The sequence below is a fragment of the Cetorhinus maximus genome, chromosome 6 (assembly GCF_964194155.1).
Source record: "Cetorhinus maximus chromosome 6, sCetMax3.hap1.1, whole genome shotgun sequence".
NCBI lineage: Eukaryota > Metazoa > Chordata > Chondrichthyes > Lamniformes > Cetorhinidae > Cetorhinus > Cetorhinus maximus.
In genome coordinates this window covers 154,873,102-154,892,861 of record NC_135884.1, presented here as the reverse complement: position 1 = coordinate 154,892,861, position 19,760 = coordinate 154,873,102, and the positions used below count along the sequence as shown (strand labels likewise).

At 41.5% G+C, this 19,760-nt stretch overlaps 1 protein-coding gene across 3 annotated transcripts in view; it reads right to left on the bottom strand.

Moving 5' to 3' along the window:
- The window catches only part of LOC144682252 (transcription initiation factor TFIID subunit 4), a 325,379-nt gene that overhangs the window by 174,820 nt on the left and 130,799 nt on the right, over positions 1 to 19,760 (bottom strand). For all 3 annotated transcript variants that reach the window (XM_078544695.1, XM_078544694.1, XM_078544697.1), the window contains one exon: positions 5,472 to 5,597. In XM_078544695.1, the coding sequence (XP_078400821.1) occupies positions 5,472 to 5,597 (126 nt within the window). The remainder of the gene's footprint in view (positions 1 to 5,471; positions 5,598 to 19,760) is intronic.

Below are 19,760 nucleotides of genomic sequence, written 5' to 3'. Positions count from 1 at the left end.
ACAGTTCATGTTTCAGGTGTTCACTCTGTGTTTCTTTCTCCACAGATGCTACCAGACCTGCGGAGTATTTTTGATTTCAGATTTCCAACTTTTGTTCCAAAGCACATTTTGTTGCTGCTTCTCTGCCCTTGTCCAAGCTCCTAAAGCCACAGATTCCCTGCTCGATAGCAGCACTGACAGAGCACGGAGCTCCAATGCCCCAAAGAATTCTTTCTTCTTGTGAAAGCCCAGATAGCAAGTTTGTCAGATATAATTGCAGTTTGGTACATGTTAAAGCAGCCAGGTAGTAAGTTTCAAACCAAGCCGTTGCATTACAAACATTAAGTAGGGTTCCCTGGATTTTTAAGGATGTGGTACAGAATCAATGTATTTCAAATAATGCCCCATCACTTGATGTGACCTTGAGTTGGTTAAAAAACCAGACAAACATGTCCAGAATGCAACTATTGCTTCCTTATCAAAATTATTGCAACAATCCAGGAAAACAGTTGCACTGCTCACAAAAATAGGATTTACATCAGGAGTGCTGAAAAGACCATTGCCTTGCCAGCCAGGCGAGTTTCTAGTCCTACTGAGCACAGAATCTTTCCTAACAATCGTATCTATAAAGCCTGACACTTCACATACTGCAACACTGTTGGTGGCCATTTTTGATTTGAAATTTCCCATCATGGTAATTGGGATATAAATCTGAGCCCTGTTTCCTGCAGTTCTTGCTGAATCGGAAGGTTCTTCAAGCTGAAGAGTTCATCAGTGTCCAGTTTACATATCTACAATTATGTAAAATTGGAAACAAAAGCAGGCCATTTAGTTCAATTGTCTATTCTAGTTTTATGCACCACACGAGCCTCCTATCACCTTACTTCAACTAACCCTGTCAGCATATCTGTCTGTTCCTTTCTCCCTCATGTTTAGCTTGCTTTTCCTTAAATACATCTATGCTATTGCCTCACATTCTCACCACTCTCTGGGTAAAGAAGTTTCTCCTGAATTCCCTTTTGCATTTTATATTTATGGCCCCTAGTGTTGGATTTCACCCACAAATAGAAACAGTTTCTCTGCCTTCTCTATCAAACCCTTTTATAATTTTGAAGATCACTAATAGGCTACCTACACCCCAATGAAAAGGTGGCAACAGGTGGCCACATGAAACAGACATTGCAGTTCAGGAGGAGTGTGGAATATTGGATGGGAGTATAAAATATAAGAAGAAATACCAAGATGTTTAGCATCCATGGAAGTGGATAAATCACAAGGCCAGGATGAAATGTACCCCAGGCAGCTAAGAGAAACAAGAGAAGAAAGAGAAGTTCTAACCATTAGCTTCCAATTCTCTCTCTGGCTAACAGCCCGAGTGATTACAGGCCAGTCAGCATAATCTCATTAGTGGGAAAATTATTGGAAAAAAAATTGAGACCAGTACAAATTGCCATTTAGAAAGGCTTAGATTAATCAAAGTCATTCAGCATGGGTTTAAAGGAAGGTCATGTCGGACTAACTTGATTTAATTTTTGAGGTAACAATGACTTTCAATGATGATAGGATGTATGATGTAACTTACATGGGTCTTAGCAAGATCCCACAGAACAAACTGATTAAAAGTTCATGTGATTCACAGAAAAGTAGCAAGTTGGATCAAAAATTGGCGTAATGGCAGGAAGCAAAAGGTAATGGTCAAAAAGTAGACTGTTTCAAGTGGACAGTTGTCAGTACTGGGTCCCTTACAGTTTGTCATTTATCACTGAATTAGACTTTAATATAGGGGGCATGATTAAGAAGTTTGCAGATGGGTTGTGCAGTTGATAGTGAGGGAGAAAGCAATAGACTGCAGAAAGATATCAATGGATTGGTAAAGTGGGCAGAACAGTGGCAAATCAAATTTAATCTGGAGAAGAGTGAGGTAATGTGTTTGGGGAAGGCAAACAAGACAAGGGAATACACAATAAATGGTAGGATTCTGAAGTGTAGAGCAACAGTAGGACCTTGGAGTGCATGTCTTCCTAGCAGCACTGTGGGTGTACATACACCACAGGGACTGCAGTGGCTCCAGAAAGCAGCTCACCACCACCTTCTTAAGGGCAACTAGGCATAGGCAATAAATGCTGGCCCAGCCAGCGAAGCCCACAGCCCGTGAATAAAAAAAAATGTCTACCGATCCCTGAAGGTAGCAGGGCAGGTAAATAAGGTGGTTAAGAATACATACATGATACATCCCTTTATTGGCAATAGAGTGGAAGAGCTTTGAGGTTATGCTAGAACTGTATAAAACATGAGTTAGACAACAGCTACTGTATTGCATGCAGCTCAAGTCACAGCATTAGAGGGAGAATGTAATTGCACCAGAGAGGGTACAGACAAGATTTACAAGCACGTTACCAGGAATGGAAAATTTTAGCAATGAGGAAAGATTGGATATACTGGGATTGCTTCCTTTGGAACACAGAAGGTTGAGGGGAGATTTAATCAAGGTGCATAAAATTGAGATGCCTAGGTAGTGGGGAGGATAGGCCTATTTCCCTTTTCTCCTGGTTACTGACCTTTCTGCTTAGATTTAAAGTAGACCTGAAGGATGAGAGGGGACTTGTGGTGTAATAATTTCACCCAGAGGGTGGTGGGAATCTGGAACTCTCTGCCTGAAAGGGTGGTAGAGGCAAAAAACTCTCATTGCATTTAAAACATTATTCGGATATGCACTTGAGGTGCCATAACCTATAGGCCACAGGCCAAGAGCTGAAAAGTATGAATAGTTTGGATAGCTCTTTTTTTGGCTGACAGGCAATGGGCCGAATGGCCTCCTTCTGCGCCAAAGATTTTCTCGGTATCAAAATCCTCCCAAGTATTGGCCAACACAAGTACGCCATCTGCTATTAGTTGGCCAACTTTGTATCCCGAGTTGAGTTGTGGCTGAAGGAAAGGAGTTAGTAGTTGGGGAAGTACCTCATTTCAGTATCACCCCTAGCAGCATACCCGGATAACTCGCCGCAGAAATTTAACAAAAACTTCATTGTGTTTTCAATCCAGTCAACTAGCCCTTCAAAATGGGTTATAGAGGCAGATCCTTTTCCTGATGTCATCTGCAGTGAGTACCTACACCACACAGACTCCAGCAATTAAGGCAGCCCTTTCTCAAAGGCAACTAGAGATGGGCAATAAACATCGGCTTTGCCAGCGAAGCCCACATCCAGTGAAATAATTAAAAAACTGAGCACCAAGCACTGGGTGAAGAACGGTTAGGGGAGATGGCCCAAAAAAGTGAGCCACTGGGATAGGGTGGAAAGATAGAGGAGTGTTGGTTCTTGCGGATCCTTGCCACACGTTTGTTGTGAGGGGTGACTGAGTTGGAGGCAGTGGCATTTTTGGCAGGATCCAAAGAGTAAGCTCTTGCTGATCTGTAATTTGTCGGTCAAGGAGTTGAGCAGCAGAGTGGTGGTTACTCTGTCAATGGTCGTGGCAGAAATATACAGCTGGATGTAAACCTAAACATGCAAGTTGCTTAAAGATGTTTATTGACAAGAAACCGAGGGCAGAATCTCGAAGCACATCAGAAACGATCATGAGCAGGCATGGAGGAAGCCACTGCAGAAAGTTAAAGATAGCACCGGAATCAAACAAGGGCGTTGCCACATGAGGGGACCATAAATGACACACACAATCACAGTGCAGAAAAGGCCCTTCGGCCCATTGAGTCTGCACCGACATGTGAGAAACACCTGACCTACCTATCTAATCCCATTTACCAGCACTTGGCCCATAGCCTTGAATGTTATGACGTGCCAAGTGCTCATCCAGGTACTTTTTAAAGGATGTGAGGCAACCCGCCTCCACCACCCTCCCAGGCCGTGCATTCCAGACCGTCACCACCCTCTGGGTAATAACGTTTTTCCTCACATCCCCCCTAAACCTCCAGCCCCTCACCTTGAACTTATGTCCCCTTGTGACTGACCCTTCAACTAAGGGGAACAGCTGCTCCCTATCCACCCTGTCCATGCCCCTCATAATCTTGTACACCTCGATCAGGTTGCCCCTCAGTCTTCTCTGCTCCAACGAAAACAACCCAAGTCTATCCAACCTCTCTTCATTACTTAAATGTTTCATCCCAGGCAACATCCTGGTGAATCTCCTCTGCACCCCCTCCAGTGAAATCACATCCTTCCTATAATGTGGCGACCAGAACTGCACACAGTACTCCAGCTGTGACCTCACCAACATGACCTCCCTACTTTTGTAATCTATGCCTCGATTGATAAAGGCAAGTGTTCCATATGCCTTTTTCACCACCCCACTAACATGCCCCTCTGCCTTCAGAGATCTATGGACACAAATGGACACACACGCCAAGGTCCCTTTGTTCCTCAGAACTTCCTAGTGCCATGCCGTTCATTGAATACTTCCTTGTCAAATTACTCCTTCCAAAGTGTATCACCTCACACTTTCCAGGGTTAAATTCCATCTGCCACTTATCTGCCCATTTGACCATCCCGTCTATATCTTCCTGTAGCCCAAGTCCCTTAACCTCACTGTTAACAACCCGGCCAATCTTTGTGTCATCCGCAAACTTACTAATCCTACCCCCCGCATAGTCATCTATGTCATTTATATAAATGACAAATAATAGGGGATCGAGCACAGATCCCTGTGGTATGCCACTGGACACTGACTTCCAGTCACTAAAGCATCCTTCTGTCATCACCCTCTGTCTCCTACAACTAAGCCAATTTTGAATCCATCTTGTCAAATTACCCTGTATCCCATGTGCCGTTGCGTTTTTTATAAGTCTCCCATGTGGGACCTTGTCAAAGGTTTTGCTGAAATCCATATAAACTACATCAACTACACTACCCTCATCTACACACCTGGTCACCTCCTCAAAATATTCAGTCGAATGAGCAAGGGATGGTGAACTGTGTTAAACTCTGCAGCAAAGTTCAGGGTGACTTAGGAATAGCACATCAGTTGAAACATTCATTAGTGCAGTGTTGGTGATGTGGGCAGGGTGGAAACTGAATGGAAGGAAAGACACCAACGGTCCAAATGCTTGGCATCAGTGGTTTGGCTCTTGCTTACTTAATCAAACTCATGCACCTATTTGGACTTGATAGTAAAGGCAGGCTCAATGAATATGATTTACAAACTAAATTTTTTTAAGAATATTTTACTACAGACAAGACACTGCTCATTCTGGCACTGCACCCCAGTGGCTAATAAAGTGTGTTTTGGTTAAATGAAAATTGAAACTGTGGTCCAATAATCAACAATATGTAATCCTGCCTCTCTGAGCCAAACTCCAGAACAGAATCTATTACCCATGCAAGCCTTTTCTCACATACTCGATTTTTTTTCTGGGGGGAGTGGGTTGGGATGTGAGGGAGGGGGAGGGGTGGCAGTTTGAGTTACAGCCCCAGATCTACGGAAACCCACGTTCAAACTGATGCCGTCTAACAATTTGGTTTCATCACTGAATTAGTACATACCTTTGCTGCTTTTAATAGAATTTCTCTCTCCTGGTCGTCCTTCCTTTGTTTTTCAAGCCGCTCCAGATGTTCAAAGAATTTCAGTTGCGTCCGAACATCTGTTGCTTGTTCGTACCATTCATGGTCCTAAAGATCATTTAGAGAGAAGATACTTAAGAAAATATCTCATGCACTGTCAACAAATGTATTTTACAGCAATTTTTACCCACTCTAACCTAATAACAAGCAATAAAGATTATGTAATCTATGCAAATTTGGCTATCCCATGTTCAACAGGTTAACCAATATTCACAGACTTAACCATGATTTGATACTGCAAGCAGAAATCATTTGGATCAACAATAACATGCCTTGAATTTTTTAAAATGTAAAAACAAGGAAAATGGATGCCGAGTGAAGGCTCATTCCTGTTGACTCTGAGCTTGGTCCAAAAGGTGACTTTCGGTAAGGTTTTGAAAGGAGATGGAAGTGGGGAAGCTTCTTTGGAAGAGAGTCCCAAAGAGCAGGAACCAATCAATGAAGATTCTCTCACCACTTCTGGAGTGAAAGGATGGGCAAAAAGTGTTCAAGAATACAGGCAGACTTTTGGATAAGTTTGTGGAGATGGAGAGTATGTTAAAGATGCAAGTTACACTTACAGCACCTTTCATGACCTCACAACATCCCAAAGTTCTTTGCAAAGAGTGAAGTATTTTTGAAGTGTGGTCACTGTTGTAGTATAGGAAACACTTATCCAGCAGCCAGAACTATAACAGCTTCTAAAAGCAGTCAAATATTTGAAAGGAAAGAAACTGGGTACGGGAATGAGGAAAGAGAATGGAAGTAAGCTGATATCCCTTTCAAAGAGGTGAGGGGCCAAATAGCCTTCTCCTGCACTGTAAAATTCTGTAATTCTACAGCTCCCTGCTCTTCAGAATGCAGAACACACAGATTATTTTTCTCCTGTCCAACAGAAACCATGATGGGAACACTCAGTCATCCTAGGGGGTCTTTGCAATAATTCAGCAGAAAACAGTCAGGAGGGCAGTTGAACTTCAATGTCAGTCAAAGTTGGGAAGCCAACCTCATGAATGCACCACACTCTGCTGCAAGGGGGATATAATATTTTAATACATTTAAGTAAAACACTTGGTGAAATTAACATTTAATTAAATCTGTAATTTAATTTTATAACCTTTAATGAATCCTCTACTCTTTTAAGAAATATGGGATGCAGTTCACCCAAACTATTGCGGAAACACTCTGGTTTGACAAAGCAAATAATTTAGGTCAGCCAATCACATTAATCCTGATACTATGTAATGATAATTTAGTACAGAAATTGAGGGTCTATCCACATCTCAGCACTGAGACAGGCCATGAACACCCAGTGTTAGGTCTCAAAATGTATGCCTCATATTTCTTATCACCTCTGACTTCCCTTTGATATTCATATGAACTCTCAACTTATCTAAAAATGCAAATGTTAGATCCAACCTATTTACTTCACCTCAAACCTAAAGCCTCTATTCTTTCATGTTTTAAACCCACCCTGACAATCCATCTTCGCGTAACTTTTCCCCACCTTAATTAAATCATTGACACACACACAGACACACAGCCTTCTTCACAGAGTAGCACAATATTCCCCAAAAATATTTTTTAAGAATAACGTCCATTCTCACATAATCCACAAACTTTGAAATTGCCTCCTGTACACCAAGATCTCAATCATTAATATACATCAGGAAAAGCAAGGGTCCCAATACCGACCCCTGGAAAACTCCACGACAAACCTTCCTCCAGCCCAAAAAATAACCATTGACCATTACTCTGTTTCCTATTATTCAGCCAATTATGTATCCACATTGCTACTGTCCCTTTTATTCCATGTCAAGACCCCTCAGTATCTTATATGTTTCATTCAAGTCGCCTCTTACTCTTCTAAACTCGAGCGGGTACAAGCCTAACCTGTCTAATCTTTCCTCATAAGATAACCTGCCCATTCCTGGTATTTGTTTATACTTAACTAGCTTCCACATAAATGCATCTCTGCTTCAAGCACTTGCTGTGATAGCAAGTTCCACATTCTCACCCATCTCAGGGTAGAGGGTTCTCCTGAATTCCAAATTTATTTTCTTATATTTATGTCCACTAGTTCTGACCTCCCCTACAGGTAGAAACATCTTCTCTGCATCGCCCCATCAAACCCTTTGTGTAAAAAAAAACCACCTGTTCTGCAAATTCCCATATGAATCAGCTCCCAGGCTGCGTCACCAACCTGCACTGGGTTAGCTGATCACCACTGGGACAGGACAGACACTGCATTTGGGTTCGGCACCCCTGGGCTATGGAGAGTAAACAGATAGGGTTTCTACTCTTGGATCACTAACTGCTACTTGCGCTGTTAAGTTCACATGTAGATACGCGAGGAGCATCATATTTCATGTGTGGGGCTCATATTGAATCAAAACTTGAGAAACACGGTCATTTTTAAAATAACTATTCTTATGTAGGCGAGGTACAGGGATGTTGCCATCATCCATGAAACTGTACCAAAGAAGAGGGTAAAAGATTGGGATGGGGAAAGAGGCCTAAATCACATCTTCAGTATTCAGTTACAAAGAATCCGAGATCTAGCTTTTATACTGAGTTTGACAGGATATTCAACACAAACAGTTGAGCCCGATTTCCCCACTCAACCTCCACACAAATTCAATTTGGAAGGCTCTTCAGCCAATTTGATCACATCCTTCCAAGATAGCAACTTTAGTATCCAGTTACTATTCAGATGGGCCAATGGGTTGACTTCATCAACTCTCCCTGGCAACAGGTTCCAGCTGTCCACAATGACACGTGAATAAATACTCCCTTCCGTCAGTCTCATATCTGCCCTTAACAACTTTGAACCTTCTCTAGCCCTATTCCCCTCACATGTTGAAGCATTGTTCTGGATTAACTTTCCTTATCCCATTCAGTGTTTAACATACCTTTGTAAAGTTCCCTCTGGGCTCTCTTTATAGGCTGGCAAAGCATACCACTACAAGAGCCACTGGACAGTAATCGGCAACCCTCCTTTGCCAGCAGTGCTGAACTGAATGGTAGCATTTCCAATTCAATGAACTAACACCGCATAGCAAAAATTGCAACACAGACTCCTGTATTTGTGTTGTTCAGTGCCACACCAGGACAGTGCTTTTACCTACTTAAGATCCCTCCCCACTAACACTATCAACAATATTTAGAATGCACCGCCATTGTGTAAATGATTCAAACTAGCTGACTGGAACAAACTTATTCATTTACATTCAGGAACTTCCAATGATCGCATGGCAGTGGTTTATGAAGTAACAGAAGTGATGCACCACACATTACAGAATATCCTGGAACAACATGGCCCTTTGCTTTCAAGTCAATTAAGTAACGATAAAGAAAAAAGGGGATGACAGGCTCAAATATCAATATGAGCTCAAATTTGACAGCAAAGGAGCCTAAAAAAGGACAAAAGATATGCTGTTGCAATGAAAGGACATCCACTTGATATATTAACTCTTTCTTTCTCCGTAAATCCTGCCAGACAGGCTGAGTATTTCCATCAGCTTCTGTTTTTAATACATGATTTATTAATTGGACATTTGATTAGCTTGTGGTCTGAATGTGAGCAGATTCCATTGTGAAAAGAGCCAGAGAACATCACATACTGTTGGCATTTGGAACTAAGCAACTTTCAAATTTTTAAGTGCAGAAGTGATCTTCCCTCACCTTCTGCACCACACACTCCCACCACCTACTCCCCAGCTCTGTGGCATATTGGTGTGATAACTAAATCAGGAACTGATAAAACGGAACATCAAAACTTGATTACGAGGCTAAGACCGAATGCATATGGTGGAGCTCACAATCTCCGCATGGCAGGACACAGAAACATAGCAGCAGGACTAGGCCATTCAGCCCATCAAGCCTGCTCTGCCATTCAATATGCTCATGGCTGATCATCCACTTCAATGCCTTTTTCTCACACAATTCCCACATCCCTCTATGTCTTTCGTATTTAGAAATCTGTCAATCTCAGCTTTAAACATACTCAATGACTGAGCTTCCACAGCCCCCTGGGGTAGGGAATTCCAAAGATTCACAAACTTCTGAGTAAAAAATTTCTCCTCATATGAACTAGGAGCAGGAGTAGTCCACTCAACTCCTCAAGCCTGCTCTGCCATTCAATACGATCATGGCTGATCTGGCTGTAACCTCCCACCTACCCCTGGTAACCCTTCACAACCTTGTTTATCAAGAATCTATCTACCTCTGCCTTTAAAACAATTAAAGACTCTACATCCACTGTCTTTTGAGGAAGGGAGATCCAAAGACTCACTACCCTCAGAAAAAATTTCTTCTCATCTCTGCCTTAAATAGGCGACCCCTTATTTTTAAACAGTGACCCCTAGTTCTAGATTCTCCCACAATAGGAAACATCCTCTCCACATCAACCCTGTCAAGACCCCTCAGAGTCTTGTATGTTTCAAACAAGTTGCCTCTTACTCTTCTAAACTCCTAGTCTGTCCAATCTTTCCTCATAAGATAACCTGCTCATTCCTGGTATTAGTTTAGTAAAACTTCTCTGAACTTCTTCTAATGCATTTACATCCTCCCTTAAATGAGGAGACCAATACTGTACACAGTATTCCAGATGTGATCTCACCAGTGTCCTGGACAACTGATGCATATCCTCCCTACTTTTGTATTCAATTCCCAATGATAACATTCTATGAGCTCCCTAATTACTTGCTGTACCTGCATACTAACCTTTGTAACTCATGCACGAAGACACCCAGATCCCTCTGAATCTCAGAGCTCTGCAATCTCTCACCATTTAGATGATATGCTTTTTTATTCTTCCTGTCAAAATGGACGATTTCACATTTTCCCAAATTATATTCCATTTGTCAGACCCTTGCCCACTCAATTAACCTGTGTCCCTTTGTAGCCTCCTTATTCCCTCTTCACAACTTACTTTCCTACCTATCTTTAACATCAGTAAATTTAGCAACCATACCTTCTGTCCCTTCATCCAAGTCGTTTGTATAAATTGTAAAAAAAATTGAGGCCCCAGCACTGATCCCTGTGGCATACCACTTGTTACATCCCACCAACCAGAAAAAAAGCACATTTATGGATATCCTCTGTTTCCTGTTAGCTAGCCAATTTTCTATCCATGCCAATGTTACCCCTACACCATGAGCTTTTATTTTCCATAATAACCTTTGATGTGGCACCTTATCAAATGCTTTCAGGAAATCCAAGTATAGTACATCCACTGGTTCCCCTTTAGCCACAGCAATGTGACTGCTTCAAAGAACACCAATAAATCAGTTAAACATGATTTCCCTTTCACAAAATCATATTGACTCTGCTGATTGCCTTGAATTTTTCTAAGTGCTCTGCCATAATGCCTTTAATTAAAGCTTCAAACATTTACCCTATGGTAGATATTAAAGCTAACTGGCCTGCAGTTTCCTGCTTTCTATCTCCCTCCCTTTTTGAACAAAGGAGTTACATTTGCTATTTTCCAATCTAATGGAACCTTCCCTGAATCCAGGGAACTTTGGAAAATTCAAACCAATGCATCAGCTATCTCACTAGCCACTTCTTTTAAGGCCCTAGGATGAAGTCCATCAGGAACTGGGGATTTATTAGTCCGCAGCTCCAACAGTTTGCTAAGTACCACTTCCCTGGTGATTGTAATTTTCCTCATTTTCAATTATTAATTCCCCAGACTCACTTTCTGTCGGACCAATGCTCACTTTATTAATGTTTTTCTTATTTAAGCATCAAGAGAAACTCTCACTATGTCTTTCTATTTCTAGCTAGCTTTGTCTCACACTCTAATCGTTCCCTCATTAATCTGTTTTGTCATTCTTTACTGTTCTTCATATTCTGCCCAATCTTCTGACCTCCCACCCATCTTTGCGCAATTATATGCTTTTTCTTTTAAGTTTGATGCGACCTTAAATTTTTTTTTAATTAACCACGGATAGTGAGTCCTTCCCCTGGAATTTTTCCTTCTCATTGAAATTCTGTGTATTCTGAAATGTCCCTTTAAATGTCTGTCACTGCATCTCTATTAACCTATCCCTTAATCTCATTTCCCAGTTCACTTTAGCTAGCTGCGCTTTCATTCCCACATAATTGCCCTTATTTAAGTTTGAAATGCTAGTCTTGGACCCATTCTTCTCTCCCTCAAACTGAATGCAAAATTCAATCATATTCTGATCACTGCTACCCAGAGGTGTCTTCACTATGAAGTTATCAATTAATGCTATCTCATTGCACAACACCAGGTCCAGAATAACCCGTTCTATGGTTGGCTCCAGAAGATGCTGTTCTAAGAAACTATCTCGAAAACATCCTATGAACTCCACATCGATGCTACCTTTGCCCATCTGATTTTTCTAGTCTATATGTAGATTAAAATCCCCCACAATTATCGCCGTACCTTTCTGACAAGCTCCCATCATCTCTTCCTTTATGCTCTGACCTAGTATGTAGTTAGCATTAGGGGGCCTGTACACCACTCCCACAAGTGACTTTTTGCCTTTATTGTTACTCATGTCGATCCGCATTACTTCTACATCTTGGTTTCCTGAATTTAGGGCATCGCTCTCTGCTGCTTTGATACCATCATTAATTAGCAGAGTCTCCCCTCCACCTTTTCCTAGCTTCCTGTCCTTCCTACAAGTCATCTTGGTCCTAAATGGCTTCCCCTTTATTTTGAAATTGTGTCCCCTGGTTCTACACTCTCCAACCAGGGGAAACATCCCACCTGCATCTACCCTGTCTATCCCTTTGAGTATTTTGTAGGTTTCAATGAGATCATCTCTCATTCTTCGAAACTCTAGAAAATACAGGACCAGTTTCTCAATCTCTCTTCATAGGACAGTCCTGCCATCCCAGAAGAAGTCTGGTGCATCTTCACCACACTCCCTCTATGGAAATAATATCCTTCCTAAGGGGACTAAAACTGCACATAGTACTCATGGTGTGGTCTATACAACTGAAGCAAGACTTCGCTACTCCTGTACTTAAATCCTCTTCCAATAAAGGCTAACATGCCATTAACCTTCCTAATTGCCTGCTACACCATCATGTTAGCTTTCAGTGATTTATTGACAAGGGCACCCAGATCTCTTTGTCCAACTACACTTTCTAATCTCTCACCATTTAAGAAGTACTCTGCACATCTGTTCCTCTTACCAAAGTAGATAGCATAAAATTTTTCTACACCATATTCCATCTGCCATGTTCCTGCCCAAAGTCCATCCAAAACCTCTTGAAGCTACTTTGAATCTTCCTCACAATACACATTCCCACCTAGCTTTGTGTCATCTGCAAACTTAGAAATATTACATTTTGTTCTCACATCCAAATCAGTGATTTATATTGTGAAGATGAATATTATTTTAATACTTTGGGAATATGGTGGTATTCTGTAAAGAAGGCTGTGTGTGTGTATGTCCATGCGTAATTAAACTGGGGGAAGGTTAGTAAAGACAGCTTGTCTATGGGAACTGAGAGATGAAATGTAACGGTGCTTCTTGCATGCATTTGTAATGAGAGGCTATGGTGAAGTTGAATGTACGAGTAAATAGGTTGGGCTTTAAAATTTGCATTCAGTGATAGGTAGAGACTTGACATTTCAGCTGTTAAATTTCAACGGAGAATTTAGAAGTGACGAGGGACTTTTGCAATTTAACTCATAAGTAAACAAGGGAAGATTATTAAATTTTATTTGACCCAAAAGTGGAGATAACAGGAAAACATGAACAGCTGGGGGCCCAAATACTGTTCCTTGTGGTACCCCACTAGTCACAGCCTGCCATCACGAGAATGACCTGTTTATTCCTACTCTCTGTTTTCTACCTGTTAGCCAATCCTTAATCCATGCCAATATATTACCTCCTATCCCATGTGCTTTAATTTTGCTGTGGGGGACTTTATCGAAAGCCTTCTGAAAATTCAAGTACACTAAGTCCACCGACTCCCCTTCATCAATTGTTAGTAACATCATCAAAAACTCCAACATGTTCAGCAAACATGATTTCCCATTCATAAATCCATGTTGACTATGTCCAATCAGATTATTATTAACTAAGTGTCCATTTATCATATGTTTTATAATAGATTCTAGCATTTTCCCTACAACTAATGTAAGGCTAACAGGTCCAGAATTCCCCGTTTTCTCTCTCCCTCCCTTCTTAAATAGTGAGGTGACATTTGCTACCTTCCAATCTGCAGGAACCATTCCAGAATCTATAGAATTTTGGAAGATGATCACCAATGCATCCACTATCTCCAGAGCTTCCTCTTTCAACACTCTGGGATGTGGAATAGCAGATCCCAGGGACTTGGCAACATTCAGTCCCATTAATTCTGCAATACTAATTTCCTTCAATTCTTCTCCCTGGTTCCTTGGATCTCTAATCCTGGGAGCTTCTACCAATGTTTGCTGCCCCTTGCTGTTTCTTAGCTCCACCCAAATAGATTCCACATTTTGTTCTTCTGATTAGAGATCCTCCCTTACTAATATACTGATCCAATTCCTGATTGTCAGCGCAACACCACCTCCTTTTCCTTTTTGACTGTCCTTCCTAAATGTCAAATATGCTTGAATAATCAATTCCTAGTCTTGGTCACCCTTTTGGCCTGAAGCTTAGGCTCAAACACCAGGGACATGTTACAAAACCCCAACAGCCTAGAGGTTAATGTCAATGGAAATTGAGCTTCCCCGTCTTCCTGTGCCTTTAGTGCCATTTCTTTGGTTACCGTGTGCCATGACTGCAGGAGCTGTATTTGAACAGTGCAAGATTGAGCAACCCAGGAATGGCAGAACTCTCAGAATGATACAGCAGAGGAGGAGACGATTTGCCACATCATGCATGTGCCAGCTCCTTGAAAGAGTTATCCAATGTTGTCCCAATTACCTGCTCTGCAAACTTTTTTCAAACACCTGAGGATGAGGAAATCATAGGGTTACAGAAAAAAAAAATGGCGTGCCCAGGAGGGTATGAGACAATAATTCTCTCCTCTGTGGAGGTTGCACTTCACATTTACAAGATGACTTTCACTACACCCTGTTCCCATGACCTACCAGTCAACCTGATTCAGAATACTGGAGTTATACTGCCAGCCAGCAATCCTGATGCATCCTGATTGAAGCCAGCTAGCTGAAGTATTTGAGAAATTCTTGCAGTAGGATACTGGATTGTTTTTTTCTCCCCTCCAATTAAACACATTTCTACCATTCTTTGTGAAATGGGCTCAATGTTCAAATAGAACATTACAAATTACTCAACCTGCACTCTTAAGGTTTGTGCAATTTTACTAGAATGGCACGAGGGATCAGTTATGTGGAGTGACTAAAGAAGCTGTGACTATTCCCCTTGGAGCAAAGGACATTAAAGGAGGGATTAGCCTTCAAAATCATGAGGGGTTTACTTCAAGTAGATCAAAATAAACTTTCCACTGGCGTGCAGGAGAACACAGATTTAAGGTAATTGGCAATAGAACCAGTCATTTGTTCTGGTCTGAAATACGCTGCCTGGAAGGGTATTGGAAGCAGATTCAATAGTAACTACCAAAGAAATTGGATAAATACTTGAAAAGAAATATTTGCATGGCTATGCAGAAAAAGTAGAGGGTTGGGACTAATCAAATAACTCTTTCCAAGAGCGGGCACAGACACAATGGGCCAAATGGCCGCCTTCTATGCTACATGATTCTATGAACCTTATCATTACCAACCACTTCCAGGTCATTACCACCTAGTTAGGAAATTGACTAAGCAACAAGAGGGTAGGGATAATGGCCATTTACACATAGTGGCAAGATGTGTCTGGTGGTGTCTGCAAGGGTTCATGTTGGAGCCTCAACTATTCGCTGTGTTTATTGATGACTTAGATAATGGAATAGAAAGCCACATATCCAGATTTGCCAATGACACAAAGATAGCAGCACTGCAAGCAGCGTAGATGGAAAATGTAACATTATAATGAGGTACTGATAGATTAAGTGAAAGGGCAAAATTGTGACAAATGGATTTCAACGTAGGCAAACATGAGTTCTTTCACTTTGGATCTAAAAACATCAGAACCAGGGGACACAGTTTCACAATAAGGGGCAGGCTATTTAAGACTGAGATGAGGAGGAATTTCTTCACTCAGAGGGTGGTGAACCTTTGGAATTCTGTGCCCAGAGGGCTGTGGAAGATCAATCACTGAACATGTTCAAGACAGATTGACAGATTTCAGGATACCAATGACATCAAGGGATATGGGGATAGCACAGGAAAGTGGCATTGAGGTAGATGATCAGCCACGATCTCACTGAATGACAGAGAAGGCTCGATGGGCCAAATGCCCTACTCCTGTTCCTATCAGTGTACTTTCTAAATGATGAAAAGCTATAAACAGTGGAAGTCCAAAGAGATTTAGGGGGTCCAGGTTTTTAAATATCTTGGAACAGGTGCAGAAAATAATTAAAGGGTAATGGAATGCTCACCTTTGTATCCAGGGAATTAGAATACAAGGGGATAGAAGTCATTTTCCAGCTACACAAAGCCCTGGTTTGACAACATACGAATTAGGAGTAGCAGTAGATCATTTGACCCCTCAAGCCTACTCTGCCATTCGATAAGATCATGACTGATCTGATTGTGGCTTCAGCGCCACTTTCCTGCCTACCCCTTGTACCCTTTGACTCCCTTGTTAGTCAAGAATCTATCCACCTGTCTGAAAGATATTCAATGACCCTGCCTCCACCACACACATTCACGACCCTCAGAGTAAAAAATTCTCCTCATCTCTGTCTTAAATGGGAGACCTCTTATTTTTAAACTGTGTCCCCTACTTTGGGTCTCTCTCACAAGGGGAAACATCCTTTCAGCATCCACACTGTCAAGTCCCCTCAGGATCTTATGTTTCAATAACACTTCGCATTCTTCTAAACTCCAGTGGAACAGGTCCAACTTGACCAACCTTTCCTTATAAGATAACCCCCTCATCCCAGCAATCAGTCAGGTGAACCTTCTCTGAATTGCTTGTAATGCAGTTATGTCCTTTGTTAATAAGAAGACCAAAACTGTACATAATACTCTAGATGTGGTCTCACCACTGCCCTATACAGCTGTAGAAAAACATCCCTACTTCTATATTCCATTCGTCTTTCAATCCCCTTGCAATAAGCAACATTCCATTTGCCTTCCTGATCACTTGCTGTGCCTGCATACTAACTGTTTTGTGATTCAGGTACCAGGACACTTGGATCCCTCTGTGCCTCAGAGTTCTGCAATCTCTATTTCAATAACATGCTGCTTTTCTGTTTTTATTGTCAAAATGGACAAGCTCATAGTTTCCGATATTATACTCCAACTGCCAAATTTTTGCCCATTCACTTACTTGACAACTTTCTTTCCTTCCTATATTTGAGTCATCAGCAAATTTAGCAACCATACATTCGGTCCCTTCATCCAAATCATTGATATAGATTGTAAATAGCTGAGGCCCCAACACCGATTCCTGTGGCACTCAACTTGTTGCATCCTGCCAACCAGAAAATGACCTATTTATGCCTATTCTCTGTTTCCTGTCCTATCCTATATCCTAACCAATCCTATATCCATGCTAAAATGTTACCCCCTACACCATGGGCCCTTATTTTGTGTAGTAATCTTTGATGTGGCACCTTGTCAAATAGCTTCTGGAAATCTAAGTACATCACATGCACATGTTCCCTTTTATCCACATTGCTTGTACTTCCTAAAAGAACTCAAATAAATTGATCAAACATGATTTCCCTTTCACAAAAACCATGTTGACTTTGCCTGATTGCATTGAAATTTTCTTAGTGCCCTGCTATAATCTGCATATTAACAGATTCCAGCATTTTCCAAGGACAAATGTTAAGCTAACTGGCCTGTAGTTTCCTGCTTTGACTCCCTCTTTTCTTGAATAGAGGAGTTACGTTCACTATTTTCCCATCAGATGGGGCCTTTCCAGAATCTAAGGAATTTTGGAAAATCAAAACCAATTCATCTACTATCTCAGCAGACACTCTTTTAAGACTCTAAGATGAAGTCCATCTGGACCTGGGACTTGTCAGCTTTTAGTTTTAATAATTTCCTCAGTTCCCTTTCCTGGTAACAGTAAACGTTCTAAGTTCCTCCCTCACTTTCACCTCTTGATTCACAACTATTTCTGGGAGGTTATCTGTATCCTCTACAGTGAAGACAGACAAAATTTTTTTTCAATTCATCCATCATTTCCTATTTCCCATCATCAATTCTTCAGACTCGCTCTAGAGGGACATCGTTCACCTCTTTTCCTTTTTAAATACTCTTATTATCTGTTCTTATATTTCGAGCTAGCTTTCTCTCATACTCTAATTTCTCCATCCTATTACTCTTTGGGTCATTCTTTGCTGTTTTTTTATGTTCCAATCTTCTGACTTGTCACTAATCTTTGCAGAACTGTACACTTTTTCTTTCAATTTGATACTATCTTGACCTTCCTTAATTAGCCACAGATGGCGAGTCCTTCGCTTAAGAGTCTTTCTTTCGCACTGGAATATATATTTGCTGAGTGTTGTGAAATATCTCAAATGTCTGCCACTGCATCTCTACTGACCTATCCCTTAATCTAATTCCACATTCACTTTAGCCACCTCTGTCTTCATACCCTCATAACTGCCCTTATTTACGTTTAAAACACAGTCTTAGATGCACTCTTCTCTCCCACAAACTGAATGCAGAATTCAATCATATTATTATTACTGCTACCTAGGGGCTCCTTTACTATGTAGTAATTAATTAATCCTGTCTCATTGCACATTCTAGTATAGTCTGCTGTAGAAGGTGCAACTCTAAGAACCTTTTCCGAAAACACTATGAACTCATCTTCCAGACTAACTTTGCCAATCTGATTTGTCCAATTTATATGTAGATTAAAAACACCCATGATTACCATTGTACCTTTGTGACAAGTCCCCATTATGTCCTCCTGTACACCCCATCCTAGTGTGGTTACTGTTAATGGGGTCTATAAACTACTTCCACAAGTCATTTCCTACCTTTACTATTTCTTATCTCTATCCAAACTGATCCTACATCTTGATCTTCAGAGCTAAGGTACTAAATGTATCAATGTACTAATGCCATCCTTAATTAATAGAGCTACCCCTCCACCTTTTCCCAGCCTCCTATCCTTCCGAAACGTCATGTACCCTTGAATATTCACATCCAAGCCATTGTCATCTTGTAGCCATGTATCTGTAATGGCTATCAAATTATATATATTTAATTCTATTTTAACTCTCAATTTATCCATTTTGTTGTGAATTCTACATGCATTTCGATACAGAGCCTTTAGTTCTGTCCATTTACTATTTTCACAACCTCTAGCCTTACCCTGCTGGCTCACTCTTATGTTTATATGCTGTCCCTTCCTGCCAAGCTCTGATTATCATTTCCAATATGATTGCTACTTTGCTCTCTTGCCTTCTCTGTTTAAATTATCACATCTTCCCACACTTCATCATTCGCCTCCACTATTCAGTTTAAAGCCCTCTCTACCACCCTACATATACAACTCGCCAGAACACTGGTCCGGGCATGGTTGAGGTGCAGACCATCCCAATGGTACAGCTCCCACTTTCCTCAGTACTGGTGCCAGTGCCCCACGAATCAAAACCCTTTTCTTCCACACCAATCTTTGAGCCACGCATTTAACTCTCACCTTATTTTCCCGACGCTAATTTGCTCATGGCACAGGTATCAATCCTGACATTATTACTTTTGAGATTTTGTTTTTTTTAATTTAGCGCCTAACTGCTCACACTCGCAAAGCAAAGCCTCTTTCCTAGTCCTACCAATGTCGTCCACACAAACGCAGACCACGACCACTGGCACCCCTCTAGCCCAGAGCAGCTGTCCCAAAGCCTGGCACAGAGCAGGCAACACAGACATCTGGACTCTCCCTCTCAGCTGCAGAGAACTGTGTCTATCCCCCTGACTATACTGTCCCCTACCAAGACTACTTTCCTATTAACTCCCCCCGCTTGAATGGCTTCCTGTACCATGGTGCCATGTTCAGGTGGCTCATCCACCCTGCAGCGCCCGCTTTCATCCTTAGAGGCTGCAACCACCTCAACCTGTTGGATAATTGCCAGGGCTGAAGCTCCTCCATTTCTACCTCATCGGCCCCCTCACCTGCCTCACTCTCAGTCACACCCTCCTGTCCCTGACCAAATCAGAAGACCCTA